Genomic DNA, 23950 nt, shown 5'->3' on the forward strand with positions numbered 1-23950 from the left:
TGAGCTGTGATCCACATACAGACTATTCACCACTGAAGTGTCATTTCGGTGTCCGGGGACTTCTCTAACAGCCACAGAACGTTAACTGTGTCAGGGGTCCCTGGGAAAGGCGGTAACCGCCCCCCCCCCCAAGACAGCCCCCAGAAATACCTCACCCCATGGCTGGGCGGGAATCTCCCACACGCCTGGCCTTGCGGGACTGAGCACACACATTTCAGGGTCAAAAGAACGCTAGTTAGTGTTCTCCTTTTATTTGTGACTTAAAGTGACATTTTCCAGTCATTTCACCTTAAATGTTTGGACTCCAAGAAGGGAGCACAGCCCTGGCCAGTGTGGCTCAGTGGTTGGGCGCCATCCCATTCGCCAAGAGGTCACCAGTTCGAGTCCCTGTCAGGGCACATGCCCGGGTTTCGGGCTCCATCACCACTAGGGGGCGTGCAGGAGGCAGCTGATTGATGTTTCCCTCTCCCTCTCCCTTCCTCTCTCTGACATCAGTAAAAACATTAAAAACAACAGAAGCCATCTGTTTGCCAAGTGGCTCGCTTACTGACGGGCCTGGCAGCTGAGGCGGTGTCCGGCCTGCAGGTGTGAGCGCCCTCAGGCGCGCTCAGACAGCGCGGCTTTAAAGGGCTTTACCAGGTGCCAGCACCTCCCGGGGCACACCGGGAGCTCTCCCAGGGTCCCTGCCAGAGCAGCGCCCCTGCTTCCGAGTCTGCCCCGCGGTCCGTCCCCGAGGGCCGGGCACTGAGACGCTGGCAGCCGTCCGTCCGAGGGCGCAGGCGGAGCCTGCCGCTCCTTTCGTGTTCTCCATTCCAAGTCGGTGTGATTCGAAATGCAACACAGGCACACAGCGCGGGTTTTATTAACGTCACTCTGTGACCAGAGCCAGGGCAGCCAGGGGACAGAGCCATACGGCCCCAGGGCTCCCGGCTCCCTCCCTGCCGCCCAGCTGACACAGCCGGGCCCGGGGAGAAGGTGAGGCCGGCACGGACAGGCGGAAGGTCCCGGAACACCTCCCGCGAAGCCTGGTGCGGGCGGGCGGGCGGCCAGGGCTCCTAGCTGCGGGTCTTCGGCTTCGGCCGCAGCCTGTCCCATGCCCGCTCCAGGGCCACTCTGCCCATGAGGTAGGTGATGGCAAAGTTCCGCCTGTACCAGTCCCTGCAGAGGAACAGGACAGCGGTCACTGACCCCAGCCGGGCACTGAGGACTGACCCCCCCCTCACCCTCCATGGCCCCCTCTCCCCGCCCTCAGGAAGCCAAACTGTCCCTGAACGCCTTCCCTCCCTCCAAATCTCTGCCCAATCCAGGAACCAGGAGGTCACTGGTTCGATTCCCAGTCAGGGCACAGGCCTGGGTTGCAGGCTCGATCCCCAGTAGGGGGCGTGCAGGCGGCAGCCGATCCATGATTCTCTCTCATCATTGATGTTTCTTTCTTTAAAAAAAAAAAATATTTTATTGATTTTTTACAGAGAAGAAAGGAGAGGGATAGAGAGTTAGAAACATCAACGTGAGGGAAACATCCATCAGCTGCCTCCTGCACACCCCCTACTGGGCACATGCCCTTGACCAGAATGGAACCTGGGACCCTTCAGTCCTCAGGTTGATGCTCTATCCACTGATCCAAACCAGCCAGGACTCATCATTGATGTTTCTCCCCCCCCCCCCCTCCACTCTCTCTCTCTCCCTTCCTCTCTGAAATAAAAAATCCTATATCATAAAAGGCTTACATACAAATCGACAAAACAACGGGTGACCATGACACGCACTGACCACCAGGGGGCAGACACTCAACACAGGAGCCGACCCCTGGTGGTCAGTGCACTCTCACAAGGGGAGTGCGGCTCAGCCAGAAGCCTCATGCTGGCGAGTGCAGCGGTGGTGGCAGGAGCCCATTCCCCACAGGTCCTGAACAGCAAGAGGGCGCAGGCCAGGCTGAGGGACCCCTCAGGCCTCTAGTATGTATAGTAAAATAAATAAATAAATAAACAAACAAATAAATAAATAAATAATAATAAAGTAAATCTCAAGCATCACATCCTATCATTTCACCTGGAAACACACACCATTACGCACCATTAAACCTTCTCTAAAAGCACATCACCACAATACCGTCACTGCATCTGATAGAAGGAATGACTTATCAATAGGACCTAATAGCCCTAGTTGGTGTTGCTCAGTGGATAGAGCACCAGCCCATGGACTGAAGGGTCACGGGTTCAATTCTGGTCATGGGCATGTACCTTGGTTGCAGGCTCAATCTCTGGTTCCAGTCGGGGCATGTGTGGGAGGCAACTGATCGATGTCTTTCTCTCTCTCACATCAATGTCTCTCTCTTTCTGTCTCTCCCCTTCCCTTGCACTCTCTCTAAAAACCAATAGAAAAATGTCCTCAGGAGAGCAATAAGAAAAAAGGAACACCTACCTGTTATAATACATGTGCTTCTGAAAATTTTTACTTAGAAATTCCTTATAAAAGTCAGCCATTTCTTCTGCATTCAGTGTTGCCTTTTGACCTGGAAATAAATGTCAACTTAGACACCAATACTGCAGGGAAAGGAACCACAAACAACTACTGACCTAAAAACCAGTCCAGCAAGATCAAAATATAAATGTCAGCTGATTTCTATGACAGCACAAACAATCTGAAAATGGAGCTTGGAAAACAATGCCATTTACAACAGCCTCGGGAAGAATAAAAGACGGGGGATAAATGTAAGAGGCAGAAGAGCATCTGAGAGCTTACTTCCTGCCAATGTGGTCAGTTTGGCTCAAATTAGTCCATAAAAATTCTTTTAAAAAAATAAAAATAGCTGGCAGAAACCAGTTTGGCTCAGCGGTAGAGCGTTGGTCTGCGGACTGAGGGGTCCCGGGTTCGATTCCGGTCAAGGGCATGTACATTGGTTGCGGGCACATCCCCGGTAGGGGGTGTGCAGGAGGCAGCTGGTCAATGTCTCTCATCGACGTTTCTAGCTCTCTATTCTCTCTCCCTTCCTCTCTGTAAAAAAATCAATAAAATTACTAATAAATAAATAAATAAATAAATAAATAAATAAAAATAGCTGAAAACGGTTTGGCTCAGTGGATAGAGCGTTGGTCTGTGGACTGAAAGGTCCCAGGTTCGATTCCAGTCAAGGGCATATGCCTAGCCGAAACCGATTTGGCTCAGTGGTAGAGCGTCGGTCTGCGGACTGAAAGGTCCCGGGTTCGATTCTGGTCAAGGGCATGTACCTTGGTTGCAGGCACATCCCCGGTGGGGGTGTGCAAGAGGCAGCTAGTCCATGTTTCTCTCTCATCAACGTTTCTAGCTCTCTATCTCTCTCCCTTCCTCTCTGTAAAAAATCAATAAAATATGTATTAAAAAAAAAAAAAGGGCATGTACCTTGGTTGCGGGCACATCCCCAGCGGGGGGTGTGCAGGAGGCAGCTGATCGATGTCACTCTCTCATCAACGTTTCTAACTTTCTATCCCTCTCCCTTCCTCTCTGTAAAAAATCAATAAAATACATTTTAAAAATAAATAAAAATAAATAAAAGAGCCCTGGCCAGGAAGCTGGTGGGTCAGAGCCTCGTCTGCTACACCATGGCTGGGCTCAGTCCCTGGCCAGGGCTCACACGAGGAGCAACCAATGAGTGCGAAAGTAAGGGAATGACTAACCGATGTCTCTCTCTCTCAAATCAATCGATAAATTAAAAAAAAAGACGGCGGACCACAATCCGATCCAGCGCTGACTGGAGCCGGTGCCCAGGCTGCTGCTCTCGCTGACCTGGTCTCCTGGACGCAGCCCGTTTGTCAGCCGCATTCCGTGCACTGCGCCCGGCCCGTCTCCATGGCAGCAGCCACGCTCCTTCAACTGCCCAGCCTGGCCCTCTGCGTCCAGGGCCCGCCCACGGCCTGACCCCCGGGACGGCCTAGGCTGCTGCTGCCTCACTCTGGGAGCCATACTCAGGCGGAGAGAGCAGAGGGGTGCAGGGTGGGGCCAGCGGACCTGAGACGGGAGGACGCGGTGTCCTGGGTCCCTTTTGCTGCCAGGGTCGGAGCGCCGGGCAGAGGGACGGGCAGGGAGGGGGACAGGCAGGGAGAGGGCACGGGCAGGGAGGGGGGATGGGCAGGGCTGTCCTCCTACAACCAGGGGGCTGGCTGTGGGTGGGACAGCCAGGGCCTCAGCGGACAGCCAGCGTCTGCCTCCCCTGCCCCCCCCTCCACAAGGTCGCCCTCTGCTCCCTCTGCTGATGCGGTCATTTCCAGCTCATGGCCCCCTCCGCCCTCCTCGTGGCCCCCTCCGCCCTCCTCGTGGCCCCCTCCGCCCTCCGGCACCAGCTCCTGCTCTGGGGCGTGGTCCCGGCTCCCGTGAGCGGAAACGGAGGCCGGTGTCCCGCCTTGGCCTCTGCGCCTGCCGACCTCAGCGGGTCCACTTCCACCTCGCGCAGTGCCGCCTGCGTTTCTCTGCCCGTGGCAGTGCCGGCCTCGTCGGTTGTGGCCGGGCCTGTCAGTGGGGTGGGCAGCGTTTCTGTAAGGGCTGCAGGGTAAGGAGGGAATCCTGGGGCCGGGTCAGCCCCCTCCAGCTGTGCCGTGAGCGGGGCCGTGTGTCCAGCAGGCACTGCTGATGTCCGGCCGCAGTCTGCCACGCCCCCGAGGCCCTCTGGCAGCTCAGCCAGGCTGTCCCGCCCCCTGAACTCGCTCTCCTCCGAGCTCCTCCTGCCATTACTTAAGCAAGAAAAAGAACAAATGAACTCACCTGATTCAGTTCTCAGGCCCAGGCCCTTCGCTTTTAGTCTTGAGTGAATAAATTCTTCTTTTTCCTAAAAAAAGACAAACATCAGACCCCTCTGCCTCCCATGTCTCCCAGGCGGGACTCAGCCCGACACCTATCAGACCCCGCCCTCCCTCGGTGTGTGTGTGTGTGTGTGTGTGTGTGTGTGTGTGTGTCTCCCCCGCGGGGAGGAGCCTGGGTGTGTCCTGAGAATCAGCCTCACAAAGCCAGCTTTCAACCACCACAATTCCGTTAGTGTTGTGCTTGTTTATTTTCTTATTTATGTCTTTAATCCTCACTGGAGGGTACTTTTCCCTTTTTTTTTTTTTTAGAGAGAGTGGAAGGGAGGGGGAGAAGACAGAGAGAGAAACATCGATGTGAGAGAGACACATCAACTGGTTGCCTCCCACATGGGCCCCAACTGGGATCGAACCTGCAACCCAGGTGCATGCTCTTGACTGGGAATCAAACTGGTGCAGCCACTGTGGAGAACAGTACGGAGTTCCTCAAAAACTAAAACTGGAACTCCCATCTGACCCAGTGATCACACTTCTAGAAATATATCCCAAGAAACTAGAAACACCAATCAGAAAGGATATTTGCACCCCTATGTTCACAGCAGCACAATTCACCATAGCTGAGATTTGGAAACAGCCTAGGTACCCATCAGCAGATGAGTGGATCAGAAAACTATGGTCCATCTACACAATGGAATACTATGCTGCTGTAAAATAGAAGGAACTTTTACATTTGCAACAGCATGGATGGGCCTGGAGAGCATTATGCTAACGAAATAAGCCAGCAGGAGACAGATAAATATCACATGATGTCACTCATTTGTGAAATATAATGAACAACATAAACCGATGAACAAAAACAGATCCAGAGACAGAGAAGCATCGATCAGACCGTCAAACCTCAGAGGGAAGGTAGGGGAGGGTGGAGTAAGGGGGGAGTGATCAACCAAAGGACTTGTGTGCATGCATATGAGCCTAACCAATGGTCAGACAACGGGGGTGAGGGCGTGAGTGGGGGGGTAGGGGGGGCAATGGGGGGATAAGGACACATGTAATACCTTAATCAATAAGGAAAAAAAAAGTATATGCATATAGCTCTAGCTGGTTTAGCTCAGTGGACAGAGCGTTGGCCTGCAGGCTGAAGGGTCCCGGGTTCGATTCCAGTCAAGGGCACATGCCCGGGTTGCAGGCTTGACCCCCAGTAGGGGGCATGCAGGAAGCAGCCAATCAATGATTCTCTCTCATCATTGATGTTTCTCTCTCTCTCCCTCTCCTTTCCTCTCTGAAGTCAATAATATATTTTAAAGCAATAACAATAAATATTTATATGCACATATACACGCATATACGTGTGCTAGTACCTGAGCGAGAGGGAGGGAGGAGCTGGGACACTACCAAATACACACGGGCCCTGGCCGTTTGGCTCAGTGGATAGAGCATCAGCCTGTGACCATCGGCTGTGAGCGCTGATTCTGGTGAAGGGCATGTACCTCGGCTGCAGGCTCCTCCCTGGTCCTGGCCTGGTCTGGGCTCCTATAGGAGGCAACTGCTCGACGTGTTTCCTCACATCGGTATCTCTCTGTCTTCCCTCCCTCTTCCTCTCCCTAAAACCAATGGACAAAGATCCTCCGGACGAAGACTGACAAAAACAAAACCCCCACAAATCCACAGGGTCCACAGGCTCCTGGAAATGGCGCACACAGAACTGGCCCAATTCCGCCCCGGGGTTAAGTGCTATAAACCAGAGCGGGCTCCCTGGGCATCTGGGGGGCCCTCACGGGGGCGTCGTGAGGGGAGGACACGGACCCAACGGCCCTCTGAGGGCCGAGAGCCGCTGTCCCGGGAGGCAGAGCGGACAGTGGGGACTGGCGCCCCCAGTGGCCGCCGCGGACTGACCTTGCGGAAAGCCAGGTTCTGGCTGGCCCAGAACCGCTGGTTCCAGTCCTGCGTCTCCTGCCTCAGTTCTCGGAGCTTCTGCTCCGCCGGGGACTCATCCTCGGGGACGTGGAAGTGAACGGGCCGGAGGTTTGAGAGCTTGTCTGGGGGCCCGATCCAGTCGTGGCCCGATTTCCTGGGAGGGCAGAACCTCGAGGCCTGGAACGAAACGCAGGGTTACTTTCACACGGGACTCAGCGCGTCTGCAGGGTCGTAACTGAACAGCCCCGGGGAGCGACGGCCCTCGTGTCTCCCTTGGAAAGGACGACGGGAACTATAACGGATCAACAGGACACAAACAGTTCACCGGCGGCGGTTACGGCGTATACAAAGCCAGCTCTCAGCCTGAACTTTGCACCAGTTGCAAAATTAACTCAAAATGGGCCAAGACCCGAATGTAAAATCTAAAACGATAAAACTGTAAAATGCAGCCAAAGATGTACCACCTCGGAGGCGGCGAACATGCCTTCGACACCAAAACTGCCACCGTGAGACACGAGACAGGTGACCTGGGACCCGAGGGGCGGAGCAGCCCAGGCTGGGAGGCCGTGCACGGCGGGAGGCGGCGGCTCCAGACTCACAGGCTTCTCCAAACTCAGCCACAAAACAGACATCCTTTCTCCCGGGCACTGTGGGCCCCCTGCAGCCTTTGCTGACGCTCACACCCGCTGCCGCACGGGCGCCGGCCCAGCACTGAGCCGGCACCGCCCCGCGCAGTGACTGCCCTCCCGCAGACACAAGCCTCTGCCAGAATCCTCCTTACTTCTGCCCAGGGCTTAGGGCCCTGGTGTCCCTGGGAAGCCAAGCCAAAGCGGAAAGTCCCACAGGCAGGGCTGGTTTTTGCCAGGAGCGCACCAGGCCTGGGGGCAGGAAGACACCCATCTGCTAAGGCCGACAGTCCCCCCCCCCTCCTCCTCCTCTGTCTCCTCCTCCTCCTCCTCCTCGGGGCTGGCCCCAGAGTCCTCTGTGCAAGCAGAGGCAGGGCCATAACCCGTGGCTCTTTAAAATGTTACCCGTTGCCAGCCGAAACCGGTTTGGCTCAGTGGACAGAGCGTCGGTCTGCGGACTAAAAGGTCCCAGGTTCGATTCCGGTCAAGGGCATGTACATTGGTTGCGGGCACATCCCCGGTGGGAGGTGTGCAGGAGGCGGGTGGTTGATGTTTCTCTCTCATCGACGTTTCTGGCTCTCTGTCTCTCTCCCTTCCTCCTCTCTGTAAAATAGGGGTGTCGAACTCAATCAGAGAAGGGGCCAAAATCTAAAATCCAGCCTAAATCGCGGGCCGAATGGTTTACTGAACAGTCATAAACTGTCATTGTGATGGAAACGCAGCGGAGTGCAGTGATGACAGCGCGGTGCGGGCCACATTGCAAGGCCTGGCGGGACGGATTTGGCCCGCGGGCCTTGTAAAATATCAATAAAATATATTTTTTTAAAAATGTTACCCGATGCCGAAACGGGTTTGGCTCAGTGGGTAGAGCAACGGCCTGCGGACTGAAAGGTCCCCGGTTCAATTCCGGACAAGGGCATGTACCTTGGTTGCAGGCACATTCCCGGTGGGGGGTGGTGTGCAGGAGGGAACTGATCGATGTTTCTCTCTCATCGATGCTTCTAGCTCTCTATCCCTCTCTCTTCCTCTCTGTAAAAAGGCAATAAAATGTTTTTAAAAAATAATGGATTAGGTACTAACTTGGAACCTTTACAATGAAAATTCAGTCTTCTGCCGAAACCGGTGTGGCTCAGTGGATAGAGCATCGGTCTGCGGACTGAAGGGTCCCAGGTTTGATTCCGGTCAAGGGCATGTACCTTGGTTGCGGGCACATCCCCAGTGTGGGGTGTGCAATTGGCGGTGTTTCTCTCTCATTGACGTTTCTAGCTCTCTCTCTCCCTTTCTCTCTATAAAAAATCAATAAAATATATATATTTTAAAAAATCCAGTCTTCTAACTTTTGAGGGTGATGTGCTCTTCACTGTAGTATCTGCTGCATGTCAGCCGGCAACGCAGGGCCCTGCCAGCAGGAGGCGAGGGGTCCCACCTGACGCTGCGTGTACCTGGTTCCCGGCCATCCAGAGGTTCCCTGCAGGAGCCGGGAGGGCCCCCAGGCATGGCTTTCCCGCTCCCTGCACAGCGGGGGTCAGCGATGCCGGGTTTCCCTCCCTCTCTGCTGAACCCCTACTTGCCAGGGGGATCATCATGCTCTCAACTGCCCGCAGTTTTCTACCACAGCGTTTTTCAACCGCTGTTCCGTGGCACACTAGTGTGCCGCGAGATGTTGCCTGGTGTGCCGTAGGTGCAGACAAGACAAGAATTTTATAATTTTTCACTATTTTGTTTACTTAATATTTCATAATAAAGTAATTATAAAATACTTTCTTTGTGTTTATTTGATTCCTATTCAAGAGAATTACTTTATATATAGTCAATATAGGCAGAGTTAAATTTTTTAACATTTTCTAATGGTGGTGTGCCTCGTGATTTTTTTCATGAAACAAGTGTGCCTTTGCCCAAAAAAGGTTGAAAAACACTGTTCTACCATAACTGGAGAGATTTCATCTCGTGTAGTGAAGGTTACCCCTCTGTGCTCCCCTATAAACAGTGGCTGGCGGGTGTGCTCAATGGTTAGGGCACCGGCTGTGCTCCAAAAGGTCTTGGGCTCAATTCCTGGTCAAGGGCACTACCTGGGTTGCAGGTTTGATCCCCGGCCCCAGTCAGGGTGTGTGTAGGAGGCAACCAATCGATGTGCATCTCTTATATTAATGTTTCTATCTCTTTCCCCCCCTCCCCACTCTCTCTAAAAATCAATGGGGAAATATCCTCGGGTGAAGGTTGACAAAGAAAAACAAGCACTTCTGTCTATCCACCCAAGCACTGCTACTTAAAGGGAGAAGGCACTCGGGGAGGAAAAAGTCCTTCAGTGAAAGGAAAATCCCTTTGAAGTCTGAATAATGGCTGTAATTGCTGGTTCTCAGAGCACAGCGTCTCATGCTCAGTGCGGAGGGCGGTGCAGACAGGAGGACAAGCAGGAACCAGCAGTCCCCTCCCCAGCCCTGCCTCCCGCCTGCAGTTCCTCTCTCCCGGTAGACTATGGCTGGGCAGTGCACGCCGGCTGGGCAGTGCACGCCGGCTCCTTCTGTCCCGCCCGGCGGCCGCCTGGCTCCCACCCTCCCGCCCGGCTCCACGGAGGTGCCTGAGGCCCCCCTGCACCGCTCACCCTGGGCCCCCTGCTGGAAGCAGGACTTGTAGCCCAGAGGGTGCCCAGCCCTGCCCGCCCCCATGCCCGTCCAGAGCGCAGAGCCATTTCTGAGTTCTGGCTACACTGCCGGCTGGGAAACCGACAGGCAAAGGCGAGAGAAGACACCTGGCAGGACAGAGGGCGTGGTGTTCTCTGAGGTGGGAACCAGAGCCGCTCCCTCCCGGGTGGGAGGCCCAGCCTCCTAGTCTCGGATGCAGGCCAATCAGCACCAGAGAAAAGGACCCCAGCACGCCCAGCAGGTCCTAGAAGCAGCTCTCCCTCTCAGGGCAGGACACGGACAAGTGGACATGTAGGCTGGCCCTGCCGGCATTGGCTCGGGTTGAGCATCGACCTAGGAACCAGGAGGTCAGGGTTCGATTCCCGGTCGGGCCTCAGGCTCCATCCCCAGTGTGGGGCGTGCAGGAGGCAGCCCGTCAGTGATCCCGTCATCATTAATGTCTCCATCTCTCCCTCCTTCTTCCTTCCTCCCTGAAATCACTAAAATTACATTTTTTTAAAAAAGAATATGTAGGCTGAACTGGACACCCGGGATGAAAGTACATCTGCTCAGATAAGTAAAACAAAGGCTTACCACCCGTGACTTTGAAGACCGGATGTGTAAAATCAGAGCCTGAAAGACAAGGATCTCCGCAGAACTTAATTACCGTCATCCAGACCAAACACACAGGCACACCGGGGCCCTGGGGGAGAGCTGTTCTCCGGCCACATCCTAAAGCCACACCAGTAATAATGCTGGACCGGGCACGGCTGACTCACGGCTCAGCTCTCCCTCGGCGTCACAATCACCGCCTCTGCGGGGTTAGCAGCCTGACGGCGCAGGAGGGCTGCTCGGGGACCAGGCACGGTAAGCGCGCTGGGTGCTCGCTCAGACCCCTGCTCCGGGCCCCCTGCCCAGCCTGAGGTGCTGGGTGGGGTCCTGTGTTCTGGGGCGAGCGGTCAGAGCTGCCACCACTGTCACAGGGAAATGTGACAGGCCCAGTGACCGGGGACCGGTTGCCCTGGTAACTCCTTGTCTAAACTGCAAATGAGCCTTCGCCAGTTTGGCCCAGTGGGTAGAGCTGGCCTGCAGACTGAAAAAAATAATAATGATAATCTTAAAAAAGACTAGACGAGACAGAACTTCAAAGCCACGTTTACAAGACTGTTAGTGCCGAAACCGGTTCGGCTCAGTGGATAGAGCGTCAGCCTGCGGACCGAAAGGTCCCTGGTTTGATTCCGGTCAAGGGCATGTACCCTGGTTGCAGGCACATCCCCGGTAGGTGTGCAGGAGGCAGCTGATCGATGTTTCTCTCTCATCGATGTTTCTAGCTCTCTATCCCTCTCTTCCTCTCTGTAAAAAATCAGTAAAATTAAAAAAAAATGTTTAAAAAAAATAACCTCCCACCAATTTAAAAAAAAAAAAAAAAAAAAAAGACTGTTAGTAACGACAGATCCAGAGGAACGAAAATGTACAGAAGGCACGCCTTGGAATTCCTAAAATTGGCCTTTTTTACTCCTGTAAACCAGGTGAATCCAGCCTCCCTCAGGCCCGTTAGTGAGTTTGGTGACAGTGTTTGCATGCTTTGTTTACCATTTTATCTGCAACCCATTTCCGGCTGGTAGCCTGCACTTCCAGGTGAGCTGGAATAAAGGCCCCAACTCTCTCTCTCTCATCTCGATATATCTTTATTGATTCCAGAGAGGAAGGGAGATGGACAGATAGAAACATCAATGAAGAGAGAGAATCATGGATCGGCTGCCTCCTGCAAGCCCTCTACTGGGGATGGAACCCAAAACCCAGGCCTGTGCCCTTGACCAGAATCGAACCCAGGACCCTTCAGTCCACAGGCCGAGCTCTATCCACTGAGCCACACCGGCTAGGGTAGGCCTCGACTCTCTTAAACGAAACGCCTTCCCCAAAAAAGTGCCGCTCACGAGCCGCTCGCCTCCCCCGCGGCCCGGCGGGCGCGGGTTCCACAGGAGAGAAGCGGCTGCAGGTCCTGCAAGCGCGGCGGCCCGGGCCGTGTGCGCAGCGAGAGGAAAAGCCTGAAACCTGCTGCTGGGGGGATGTTTTCCACGGACTTGTTCAGGGAGAGGAATGTGGGAGACACACAGGGATTGGCTGCCTCCTGCACATCCCCCTCCCCGAGGGCCGGGGAGGGACCTTCGATCCACACTCGAACCCAGGACCTTTCACTCCAAGGGCCGGCGCGCTCTCGACTGAGCCACAGGGGCGGGCGCAGCACTGATCACCTCGACGAAGCCGAAAGGCCAGAAACCACCCCCGCGGGGCGCATGGGGGGCTCGCCCGCCACAGGGAAGGGCGCCCCGGGAGTGAGTGCGGCGAGCGCGCGGCTCCCTCGGGCCCAGGGCCCCGGTGCGCCCTGCGCGGCGGGCAGGGAGGCGGGGAGCACGGCGGGTGACGTGGGGCGCGGTCCCCCCTCCGGCCCCACTCACCCGGCCCGGCGCGGCCTCCCCGCACTCGGCGCCGCGCTCCGGGGCGAGCCGCCAGGCGCGGGCCGCGAGCGGAGGGAGCCGGCGCTTCCCGAGGACCCGCCAGGCCGCCATGGGGGCCGCCTACCGGCTCTCGCGGCGGCGCACGGCAGAGTCGCGACAGCGCGCGGGGCTGCTTTACGGCAGGACGCAGGTCACAGGTCGCAGGTCGCAGGTCGCGGGGGGCGGGCCGACCGCGCGCTTTCCCCGCATGGGCCGGGCGGCGGGGGCGGCGGCGGCGCGGCGGCGCGGGGTTCGCGGCGGCGGCTCCCGGGCCGCGGCCTCGCGGGGCGGCGGCGCGCGGCGGCGGGCGGCGGGGGCGGCGCGGGGCCCGGCCGGGCGGCGGAGGCCGTTTTCCCAGGAGCCGCGGCGGTCGGCCCGGGGCGGGGCCGCGGGGCCGGACGCCGGCGGGAGCCGCGGAGTCGCAGGGCGTCGGCGGCGGGGCGCGCGATGGCGCGGGCGGCACAGGTGAGCGCGGCGGGCGGCGCGGGCCTCCTCCTCCGCGGGCCTCCTCCTCCGGCGCCGCCACCGCCGGGCGCGGACCGCGGGCCCTGCTCGGCCCTGGACCCCCGCGGCCGGGCGGGCCGGGCCTCGGAGCAGGGCTCCCAGGACCGGCCGGCCCCCTCCGGCTCCCCCCGGCTCTCCGGCCGCCGGCCCGGCCGAGGCGCCCCCTCCCCCGCGGCCATTGTGAGGTCAGGCCGGCGGGCGCGTCGGGGGCCGGGGCGACGCCCGGAGCGGCCGCTGCGGCCAGTAGCCGCCGCCGCCGCCGCCGCCGCCCCTTCACCGGCCCCCGCTCAGACCTGGCCGGGAGGGGAGCGAGGGATGCCGCGGGGGGCCCAGCGCGGGCGCCGCACCCCGTGAAGGGCTGCCCGGCCGCCTCGCCGCGCACCGTGGGGAGCCAGCCCGCCGAGATGTCCTCCGGGTAACGAGCGGGGCGGGAGGGGGCCGGAGGAGCGAGGCCCCGGGACGGGCTCCTGGCTCGCACCCCCCGGGGATCGGTTTCCGTGGATATTCCATCCTCCGCCGCCGAGCTGCTTCGTAGAGACCCGGGAGCCTGACACATGCCTCCGGCCTCTCCGGGCCGAACGGGAGGCTGGCGAACGGGAGTTCATGGCTGTCACGTCGGGGCACGGCGGGCTGGGGCAGGGGGTGAGCATGATGGGGCCCGGGAGGGCGCCCTTCGCAGGACCCTGTCACGGTCCTTTCCTGTGGAGCCCCGTGCCCTTCAGGGAAGAGGGGGGGACGGGGGGACGGAGGGAACCGGGAAGTGGCACATCTGGGGTGCCTGGTGCCGCCTGGGGTGCTGGTTTCTCTTAGAGGTCGTTTTTCCGGAACTGGGCCTGGACCGCCTCCGGCCTGCTGGTGCTTAGGGAGTCCTGTTGTCCGGAGGCCGGCGGCTGGGGTGCATTCCTGAGAGGGCCCTGCTGGCGCCACCAGCAGCTTCCAGGGTGCGGGCTGGGGAACCTGTGCCTTTTCCCCGCGAGAGTTCAGACAGCTGCTGCCACGCTTACAGGATGTGCCCGGCTCCTCCCCTCTGCCGGACCGGCTCCTCCCCACCGCGGGACCGCCTGCTCCTGGTCTCTGGGTGATGGTGATTTTCAGGAGCCCGAGTTCATTAGTCACTTTTCCCCCTAAGATCAAACATCTTTAAAAGTAAAACTTGACTGATTTTAGGGAGAGAGAAACATTGATTTGTTGTTCCATTTATTTGTGCATTCATTGGTCGATTCTTGCATGTGCCCTGACCAGGACCTCTTGGTTCATAGGTCGCTCAGCCATTGAGCCAGGCGGCAGGGTGACTTCTTTCTTCCTTTCTTTCGTATGTATATTGGTTTCAGAGAGGTCAGGAGACCGGGGAGAGAGAATCATTGATCAGCTGCCTCCTGCACACCCTGCAGTGGGGGACCTGGTTCACAGCTGGACGCTCCCTCACTGAGCCATGCCCGCCCGGGGACTGCTTCTCCGCCGAGCGTGACTGCTGTCTGGGCTGCGGTATTGACAAGCCCTTCCGAACCTCGCTGTCCAGAGCGAGGGTTTTAGAATGAGCTAACTGGTCACCCTCCTGCGGACTCTGCGGGGTACTAAGCTGCCTTCTTGTCCTTTCAGTGCTTGTGAAACTGAGCCCAACCAGAGAATGGATATGGGAAACCAACACCCTAACATCAGCAGGCTGCAGGAGATCCAGAAGGAAGTGAAGAGCATCGAGCCCCAGGTGGTTGGCTTCAGCGGGCTGTCCGGCGACAAGAACTACAAGAAGCTGGAGAGGATGCTGATGAGGCAGCTTTTCGAGATCGACTCCGTGGACACCGAAGGGAAGGGGGACGTCCAGCAAGCGCGGAAGCGGGCAGCCCAGGAGACGGAGCGTCTCCTCAAGGAGCTGGAGCAGAACGCCAACCACCCGCACCGGCTCGAGATCCAGAACATCTTCCAGGAGGCCCAGGCCCTGGTGCGGCAGAAGATCGTGCCCTTCTACAGCGGTGGCAACTGCGTGGAGGAGGAGTTCGAGGAAGGCATTCAGGACATCATCCTGAGGCTGACGCACGTCAAGACGGGCGGGAAGGTGTCCCTGCGGAAAGCCCGCTACCGCACGCTCACCAAGATCTGCGCCGTGCAGGAGATCATCGAGGACTGCGTGAAGCGGCAGCCGTCCCTGCCGCTGTCCGAGGACACGCACCCCTCCGTGGCCAAGATCAACTGCGTGATGTGCGAGGTGAACAAGGCCAGGGGCACGCTGATCGCCCTGCTCATGGACGTGGCCAACAACGAGACGTGCAAGCACCTGTCCTGCGTGCTCTCGGGGATGATCGCGGACCTGGACGCGCTGGACGTGTGCGGGCGGACGGAGATCCGCAACTACCGCCGCGAGGTGGTGGAGGACATCAACAAGCTGCTGAGGTACTTGGATTTGGAAGAGGAAGCAGATTCGACCCACGCGTTCGACCTGGGGCAGAACCAGTCCATCCTGAAGATTGAGAAGGTCCTCAAGCGGATGAGGGAGATTAAGAACGAGCTGCTGCAGGCGCAGAGCCCCCCCGAGCTGTACCTGAGCGCCAAGACCGAGCTGCAGGCCCTGATCGGGCAGCTGGACGAGGTGAGCCCCGAGAGGAACCCCTGCATCCGGGAGGCACGGCGGCGGGCGGTGATCGCCGTGCAGACCCTCGTCACGCACGTCGACCTGAAGGAGGCGCTGCAGAGGAGGGAGTGCTCCGTGCGCGAGGAGCTCCCGTCCCACGGGGCCATCTGGGCCGTGCTGGGCCACCTGTCGGAGATCCTGGGGGAGGTCCTGCTGTTCGACGGGAACCGGACGGACAAGAACTACATGCGGCTGGAGGAGCTGCTCACCAAGCAGCTGCTGGCCCTGGACGCCGTGGACCCGCAGGGCGAGGAGCAGTGCAAGGCGGCCCGGAAGCAGGCCGTGAAGCTGGCGCAGAACATCCTCAGCTTCCTGGACCTGAAGTCGGACGAGTGGGAGTACTGAGGCCGGGCCGCCGCCCCGACGTGTATGTATTTACGGAGAGCTTGCGGCTCGCCGAGCCCAGCTGTGGTTTGTACCTGCATTTTGCAATCTCAGTGTTTATGATTTCAGCAAATTATATTCCCTACCTGCTGCTTTTGATGTCGCAAAACAAATATCATTACAGCTCGCTGACTTTCCCACTGGATCGTGATCTGTATGTCATGGTGTTATTTTCTTAATCAGAAAATGGCATCGGGGCAGCTTCTGTGATTTTTAACTGGGTTGTGCAAAAGCATGAAAACACAAATGTTTCAGAATCCAGGACGGGGCCTGGCCTTGCCCAATACTAGGACAGTTGTGAGAAAGGGCAGACTTTTTAAGTTAGAAGTAAGGTGCAAGCGCAGAAGCAGGGAGTATGTTTTATTCTGCTAAATAAAGCAGGACTTTTCCATTTATCGGCCTGATTGGTCCCGCCCAACTTACCTGGGTGGGTGGTGGTTTTACTGTCTTGGGATGGTCTGTTCTTTCATAAACTTGGTTTGGGAAGCAGGCATTTCCCAGGCTCTCTGCGTTCAGGCCTGCTCACCTGCCTAGTGCTACCGCACGGAGCCCCCCTCGCAGGCTCCTTTCCCTGCCCCTCTAGGGAGTCTGTGTCCTCGTTCAGTTCGGTGCCTCCCGTGGCATGTGTTTCCACGATGTGACATGAAGAGAATCTGTAGTGGAAGTAACGCCCACCCCTCCCATGTCTGTGACATAGGACCTTTGTGTGTGACACAAAATTGTGGACATTGATAGCAAAGAACCCTTTGAGGCTGCGTTGAAAAGGGATAAGACGCCAGCTAATACTTTGAGTGGTTTTGTTTGTAAAGTCTGAACTGACGGTTTTCCTTAGTAATCAGTAAGGAGGGAAACGTTTCCATGGACCTGGAGAGAACGAAAGGGAAACGGACGCCCAGCCTGTGCAGGGGCGTGCCTGGAGACAGTGCCACGACCCGTGTGGACGTGTGTGGACGTGGCGTGCGGTGGGCTGCTCCCGGCACTGGTGCTGCCCCCGGCAGGCCTGCTCACGCGCCCAGTGCTGCCTCACGGGCGGGCGGCACTCGCCAGCTTGCTGAGAAGGTAGCCGTCAGCGGTTCCCGAAGCTCTGACGCGCGGACGGCCGGTTGGTCGGAGTGGGTGACGGACTGCTCCCGTGTCACCTTTCACAGGTGTCTGCAGCGCCTTGAGCTCTAGAAACCCGCAGCCCGGCCACGGGGGTGACTCGGTGTAAACAAACAGCGCAGACGGCAGGTGCAGGAACGCCTGAACGCCGAGGCAGAGCGGGGCCTGCCCAGTAATAAAAGCCTGTGCCAGTTCCTCCTGCAGCGGCCTCCTCGATAGTGGGGTCAGAGGGCAGTGGGGTGCCAGGACAGTGAGCCCTCCCGCCTGCCCCCAGCTCCTGGCGCCTGGGGGCTGTCCCGGTGCAGGTTGTTGGAGCCGTGTTGGCCAGTCCCTGTCGGGTGCTGTTCTGGGGCGTAGTTTCAGGGTGTCCTCCAGCACTGGTGGGAGCACGGGGGGCGGCCTCCCTGACTGCTCCCAACGTCCACAGCAGCAGCTGCGATCTCAGTGTCAGGTCTGGAAGCTCAGGGCACGCTCATGCCCGTTGTTCTTTGCCAGCAGCACTGCCCCCGCTGTGCCCACGCCTCCTGTAGGCGGGGAGCCGGCCCGCAGGCTCCAGGCTGCTCTCTGGCCGGCACTGGGGGTAGCGCACAGGGTCACTGGTCGCGGAAACAGACCACTTGGAGCGCCTGGTGAGGCGTGTGTCCCTGAGTCCCTGCACCTGCTGTTCTGCCCGCACTGAGCCCGCCTCGCTGGCTCCTTTCCCTGCTCCTCTAGGGAGTCTGTGTCCTCGTTCAGTTCCGTGCCTCCCGTAGCATGTGTTTCCATGATGTGACGTGAAGAGAATCTGTAACGGAAGTAAAGCCCACCCCTCCCATGTCTGCTTTGGTCTGCATTAAACGTGTAACCTCTGTTCATGCGAAACCAGCGGGTGTCTGCTTTCCGTGCTGCTCGCCTGCCAGGCCACGGCAGCCTGAGCGGTGGTGGGAATAAAGGAATGACATGTCGGCACGTACAGCTCACCGCCTGTCCTGAGCCCGGTGAGCCGTGGTGGATAGAAGGCGGCAGGTTTGGGAACGGAACCAGTTTTTCTCATTGTTTTCCTTTGCCAATTGCCACCTGGTCCTGAGGGTCTCCGCTGAGCCTGTGCTGTTACCGGAGCAGAGACACTCGGAACCGCAGTCCCTGGAGCCATGCTGGCCACTGACTGCGGCCTGACGTCGGTGTGCTTCCCGGGAGCGGCTCTGCCCTCGCTGTTGGCCGTGCGGCCGTGTCTGAGTGCTCAGGGGTATGCTGAGACACAGAGCAGCAGAACTTCATTATTGATGAATGAAAGGCCTCTCAGCTCATCTGGGCAGTGGAGACGTGTGAGTCTGAGGCGTTAGCTCCTCGTTTCACTGCGTGGCGGGCGGGGCTGCCAGCTCTGGCTGGGGCAGTGGCCTCGGGGTCCCGTCACAGGGAAGGGTGACGTTCCCCTTTAAACAGCCAGGACCAGGAGGCGGGAGGGGCTGCCACAGCTCCCAGGAGCATCTCTGGCCCCGAGTCCGCCCAGGGCTTCCGAGCGCGCCGCCGCCACTGGCCGCCTGCAGCGAGGACCGGCTCCTCGCTCCCTGGGCAGGTGTCTGTCTGTCTGTCTGTCTGTCGAAGCTTGTCCTGTGGCAGCAGTGAAATGTGTCTAGTCCTGGCCTTTCCTGCAGGTCCCCTGGTCTGGCCGCTGCTGTCCTCCAGGGGAGCGGAGAGAAGCGAGGCCGCCTCCCGCCACGCGCATGCGGGCACACGTGTGGGAAGAAGCACGTTGGACAGGTTAGTGTGCCCAGCACGCCTGCTGCCTGAAGGAGCCATCTCGTGAGGGTAAGGGACGCGCGGGCAGGTCAGCACCCTCTGCCCGAGGCCTGGAACTCCGGCTGCAGATGGGCCTCCAGCTCGTCCTCCAGGCGAGAGTGGTCCTGCCCTCAGCATCAGGCCTGCCCGGCTGCCAGGGCCCCGGCTCCTGGGCGGACACACACCAACCGCCTCCCTCGTCTCCTCCCGGTCCTGTGAGTGTGGGGCCATCGGTATAAGAACCTTTCCGCTCTCCAGCCTCTTCCGGTGCCGATCCTCACACCGCCGGGCGCCGGGGTACGGAGGCCGGCACAACCCGGAGCCTGGGGCAGCGAGGCCCCGGCTGCTGGCCTCACGGCTGGACGGCTTAGGCAGGGTGGCTGCGGCCTCGGCTCCAGGCCCACGTGCTTACGTCTCCCGGGAAACCCAGCTTTCACACACACACACACACACACACACACACACCCGGAGGGCAGGGGTCCTGGGACCAGCACGGCTCTTGGGTCGCCCCTGGGCCAGGGCCTGGGGGCGGGTAGGGTGCAGGCTGACCAGCAGCCAGAGTGCAAAGCCCTGAGGTCCCGCAGCCTCTGCTGGGGGCAGGGGGGCGGGTCCAGGGCCCCAGGGGCTATGCTGGGGGGAGCCGCTGGGGAGCAGAATTTCATCCTGGGCCAGAGAGCCAGGTACCGGTGACCCTTTGGGACGGGGCCCTTCCGGAGGAGTGCCCAGCCCACAGTAGTCCCACCAAACCTGGCCCAGCAGCTAGACCTGTGCCCGGCAGCCTGCAGAGGGCACCCAGGGGGTCCCTCCAGTGAGACCCCAAGAGGCTGGTCTGAGCCCCACTGCGTTGGGGAGCCTGCCAGGCCGGGTGAAGAGGGAGGACCTAAACAGACCCGCCCTGCCCGCCCCTCCACAGCCCTGTCTGCGTCCCAGCACCTTGACCTTGAAGTGTCCTGAGCGCCCTGCATCCCTCCACAGCCCCGCCCGCCTGTTGTGTTTCCCTGCGGCCGCCAGGTGGCACCCGAGGCCAAGCTTCACGAAGCCCAGGCCTCCTGGCAGGAGTGGAAGCGGGCGGGGCTGCAGCTGTTGCTCCTGGGCCTGCCCCACCTGTGCTCCTGGGGGACAGGTGGCCGCCCGGGGGGACGGGGGCCGGGCACTCTGGAGCCGAGCGGGGCAGGTGCTGGGCTGTCCCGCCGTGCCCACGCGCCACAGTGTGGGGCCCCAGGGAGCCATGGGGAACTCTGCATCGGACTTGCCCCTCGCAGCCGGGCCGGGCCATGGCCTGATCGCCATCCACAGCCCACGGCACCCCAGGCGTCAGGGCGGCAAGCCAGGGCAGCCGGGCTGTGTCCCCCATTCTCTGCCCCTGGCCCCACTGGGGCCCTGTGATTTGGGGTCCGGGATAGGCGTGATGGGCATGTTAAGTGTCCGGAGGAAGTCACGGACCGGAGAGAAGGAAGACCAGGGCGGTGGGCGGTGGGCGGTGGGCCCGGGGCGGGAAGGGCTGCTGTGGGGTTGGGGAGGGAGCTGGCCTCCCCTGGGGCTCAAGAAGCCCATCAGGCCCTGGCCTTCTGGGCTCAGTTTCCCCCAGGGCCCCCCGCACTGTGGGGACGGCTCCGGGGAGAGCTCGGAGCTGTGAGGCAGGCAATGGAGGCTGGCCCATGCTGCCCAGCAGCCAGGGGTGGGGGCACCCCAGCAGCCTCGCTTGCTCCTGGGGCTGGTGGGGTGGCCAGGGCATGGCGGGTGGGGGCTAAGCTCTGTCCCTAGCAGGGCCAGGAGCAAGGCCGCCCGCCTCCCCACACCGCCGGCCTGCCTGCCCCACTCCTGGCCCCGAGCTCTCCCGCTCCAGCCCCACCTGCCCGAGCTGTGCCCCTGCCGCTGAGCCTCACAGCTTCACACCAGCAGGGGCTGCGGGCCACCTGGGAGCTGGCTGGGTGGCTGCGGGGCCACAGGCAGGCTACAGGGGGACCCGCTCCTGCCGGAGCCCTCAGAGGTCCCCGGGGACGCCTCAGTGCCGACGTCTGCGTTGCTAGGAGCTCAGGGCTCTTCTCAGGGGCCTGGATCCCAGCAGACAACAGAGCTGCTCCCCGGGCTGACGCCATGGAGTCAGCCCTGCAGCAGGCGGGTAGACACAGGGAGGGGGCCCCACCGGCTCTTGGGGACCAGCGCCCGCACAGACCCAGTGGGCTTGGGGGGCCCTGGCTGGCGCTGTGCTGTCACCCAGAGAGGCTGCGGCAGGGGGCAGGAGGCCGGCTGTCACTCTGGGGGGTCACAGTTTCTTCCCCAGGATTCGGCCCCAGCCCCGCCCTCCTGGCCCCTCCCCAGGGCGCCTCCCGGGAACTCCTGGCACACTGCCCGCTGCCCGCCCGCCTGCCCCAAGCCGGGTCCTGGGTCAGCTCCCTCCCTAAGGCCCAGATCCACCGCTGACGTCATTGGGGGCAGGAGCCGGCCCGGCCTCCCAGGCCTCTGCCCCAGAGACTGGGCCACCGTCTGGGAAGTGGCAGTGACGCCGCTTTGTCATGAGGTCGAGAGTCGGATGAGGCACTCACGGAGCCCTGGGGTGCGGCCGCTGAGGGAAGGAGCCAGCAGGCCACACCTCCTCCCAAGGAGCCCCTCACGTCTTCCCTTCAGGCCAGGGTGTCCCCGAAGTCCTAGGCCAGCCGGCCCGCCCCTCCTCAGGCAGCAAGCAGACGCGAGGCAGGGCCCGGCCAAGGCCTCAGAGGCCCAGCTCCATCCAGGCTGCAATCCATCCAGGGCGCCCAGCGGGTCTTGGAGCTGCAGCCCAGCTCTGCACGCAGCTCCCCTCCCCGTTGCCCCCTCCCCCGGGGGTGACCACCAAGTCCTGGCGACTTGCTATGCGGTGGCTCCTGCAGCTTCACCACCCAGCACCTCAAATGGCTGAGCATGTATGCTGTATGTATGCTGTGTGCACACACATGTTCCATGTACATGTGGGTGTGAACACACACAGGTGTGCTGTGTGCATGCATGTGTTTGCAATGGTGTTCATGTGTGTGCGGCGTGCATATGTGTGTGTGTGTGACAACGTGGGACACACATACTCTGCCTGGCACCCGACTGGCCTTGGGTGGGCACAGGGCCGGGTGGTGGGGGCCGGGGGCTGGCAGGGCTGCCTGGCGGCTGCGAGGGGCCCCGGGACTGAGGCCCAGAAGGAAGCCAGCAGAGCAGCCATGGCGGGGGCCTTAGCAACGCCACACAAAGCACTGGCCTACTTACTCCCGCCGCCCCGCCCCGCCCCGCCCCGCCTCCGGAGCGGGAGGGGCTGTGTTAGGGCCCGGCCTTAGCTTTCTGGAGGCCCAGCTCCCAGCCCTGGACCCCGGCCTCCTGGCCCCTCCTAACTGGATGCTGGGCAGCAGGAGCCTGTTCCTCCCCCAATGGGGGTGCTCGGCCCCGCGCTGGCTCCCTGTCCCCGGAGGCTGTGGATGTGTCCAGCCCCAGAAATCTTGGGGTTCGTGCTGCTGGGGTGACCACGTCCCTGCAGGGGTTCTGGGGTGTCCTGTGACCCGGACCAAAGGCCTCAGACCAGGCCCCCACGTCAGAGCAGAGTCTGGTGAGGGGGTGGCGGGAGCACCGAGGACAGAGCCCAAGTGCCCCCCCAGCCCCCCGGGACAAGGCCGAGGGGAGGGGCGCCCTCTACACCCTCAGCCAGTCGCCCCGAGGCGGGCGGGAGGCCGGCAGCTCCCTCACCTTGGCCTGACTTTGGAGCCGCTCTGAGCTGGCCGCCTCCTGCAGGAAGCCCGCCTGGCCTACAGCCACCGCTCTCACAGCGGAGGGCACGGGGACGAGTCTCCAGAGCCCAGTGCGGCCGAGCAAGCCCCCAGGGGAGAGGGGGGCATTGGTGGGGCAGCCCACGGGCTCGGGGACGGGGCGGTCCCGCTGCCGCTGCCCACCCTGCCCCGGCTGCCGGAGGGCCTCGGCGGGTCCTGGCGGTGCCGCGGCTCCCAGGCGGGCGGAGGGCCAGCAGGCTGCGAGGGCCTTTGTGGAGCACCGGGGACAGGAAGCCCGGCCTGGTGGGTGTCACCCGACACCACGCTTCAAAACCAAATGTTTTCCTGACCTCACCCGGAGCCAGGCTGCTGGCCCCCAGGCCCGGCTCCTGCTGGCCTCGTCCCCACAGGACAGACTGGGGGTGTCGGGGAGCAGGCCTGGCCCAGCAGCCCCCACCCTGGGAATCTGGGGGCCATGTGACCCGTGTCCCCGCTTCCAGCCTGGAGCCTGCCCCCCTCAGTGGGAGGAATGAGGAGGCTGGGAGGGGAGCAGCGGGCACCATGGAGTGGGCGTTGGGGCTGACCCTTGTGTGCACACGCGGATGTGAATGTGTGTGCCCCCAGACGCCGCTGCAGCTGCCCGCCCTGCCCCCGTCGCCCCCCCTAATTTATGCCGTGAGGGCCCGCCGCTCGCCGGTCCCCTGCCTGGCGGAGGCTTTGTCCCCGGCGATTCCCAGGGCCGGCCCCTTCGGGAAGAAAGGGTCCTTCTCCGCGATGAGGTCACCCTCCCGCTGGGCGCACAAAGGCCTGGCCCCGCCCCCGCCCCCGCCCCCGCCGGCAGCTGCCTCTGTCCTCAGGCGCAGCCCAGGAGGGGCCGGGCCCAGCTCTGCCTTGCCTGGGGGAGGGTGTGCTGGGGGAGGGGAGGGGAGGGGAGGGGAGAGATGGAGCAGCCCCTCCCTGGCTTTGCTCCCAATGAGTGACAGCTGAGGGGCTTCCCCACCCCAGATCCAGGGGCTCTCAGCCCAGTGGGGTGTCTGTGTCCAGCTGTCCGTCTGGTCCCCAGGACAGGCAGGAGCTAAGGAGGGGGAAGGGGGCGTGGGTGCCCGGGGCCACATAGGAGGGCAGGCAGCTGTCCTGGCCGGGAGTGGCTCCGTCCCTGCAGGGTTCCGGGTGTCCTGTCCTCAGCTGCCGAGGCCAGGGCTGCCCTGGGCCCAGGACTCCCGGCTGTGCACCTGTGCGGTCTGCGTGTGCGTGCGCGTGCGCGTGGTGGGGTGAAGGGCTGGCAGGCCTGGGCGCCCCTCAGCACCTCCCATGCAGCTCCCCAGGAGCCCCCCAGAAGCCCAGCTGGATACCCCGTTCCCCGGGGCTGGGGCTGAGGCTCAGAGGACAAGGCTTCTGCTCAAAGCCCGTGGGGGGAGGGGTTC

General features: G+C 60.9%; 2 protein-coding genes across 3 annotated transcripts; one reads left to right on the forward strand and one right to left on the reverse strand.

The window, feature by feature from the left end:
- Positions 1-967: 967 nt before the first annotated feature.
- Positions 968-12516, reverse strand: LOC118715880 (cytochrome c oxidase assembly factor 8). Its single transcript, XM_036432470.2, has 5 exons — positions 12390-12516; positions 6663-6860; positions 4735-4798; positions 2422-2512; positions 968-1158 (listed from the first exon to the last, which is right to left on the reverse strand). The coding sequence occupies exons 1-5, from the start codon at positions 12498-12500 to the stop codon at positions 1056-1058; spliced, it is 567 nt and encodes a 188-aa protein (XP_036288363.1). The 5' UTR covers positions 12501-12516; the 3' UTR covers positions 968-1055.
- A 220-nt stretch (positions 12517-12736) lies between these two features.
- BAG5 (BAG cochaperone 5) lies at positions 12737-16813 on the forward strand. 2 transcript variants are annotated; one of them, XM_036432464.2, is made up of 2 exons: positions 12737-12893; positions 14532-16813. In XM_036432464.2, the coding sequence occupies exon 2, from the start codon at positions 14560-14562 to the stop codon at positions 15901-15903; it is 1344 nt and encodes a 447-aa protein (XP_036288357.1). In that variant the 5' UTR covers positions 12737-12893; positions 14532-14559; the 3' UTR covers positions 15904-16813. The 2 variants fall into 2 exon arrangements, with proteins under 2 accessions (XP_036288357.1, XP_036288356.1); XM_036432463.2 differs by lacking the exon at positions 12737-12893 and adding an exon at positions 12948-13347.
- The last annotated feature ends 7137 nt before the right edge of the window (positions 16814-23950 follow it).

The sequence above is a fragment of the Pipistrellus kuhlii genome, unplaced genomic scaffold (genome assembly GCF_014108245.1).
Source record: "Pipistrellus kuhlii isolate mPipKuh1 unplaced genomic scaffold, mPipKuh1.p scaffold_m20_p_110, whole genome shotgun sequence".
Taxonomy (NCBI): Eukaryota; Metazoa; Chordata; class Mammalia; order Chiroptera; family Vespertilionidae; genus Pipistrellus; species Pipistrellus kuhlii.

Excerpts from the sequence above, each read along its gene's own strand:
- LOC118715880 (XM_036432470.2), bottom strand. The coding sequence starts at position 12,500 with ATGGCGGCCTGGCGGGTCCTCGGGAAGCGCCGGCTCCCTCCGCTCGCG. Across the intron at positions 4,799-6,662 it reads AGAACCTGGCTTTCCGCAAG|GAAAAAGAAGAATTTATTCA; the intron begins GTCAGTCCGCGG and ends GTCTTTTTTTAG. Across the intron at positions 1,159-2,421 it reads AAGCACATGTATTATAACAG|GGACTGGTACAGGCGGAACT; the intron begins GTAGGTGTTCCT and ends GTTCCTCTGCAG.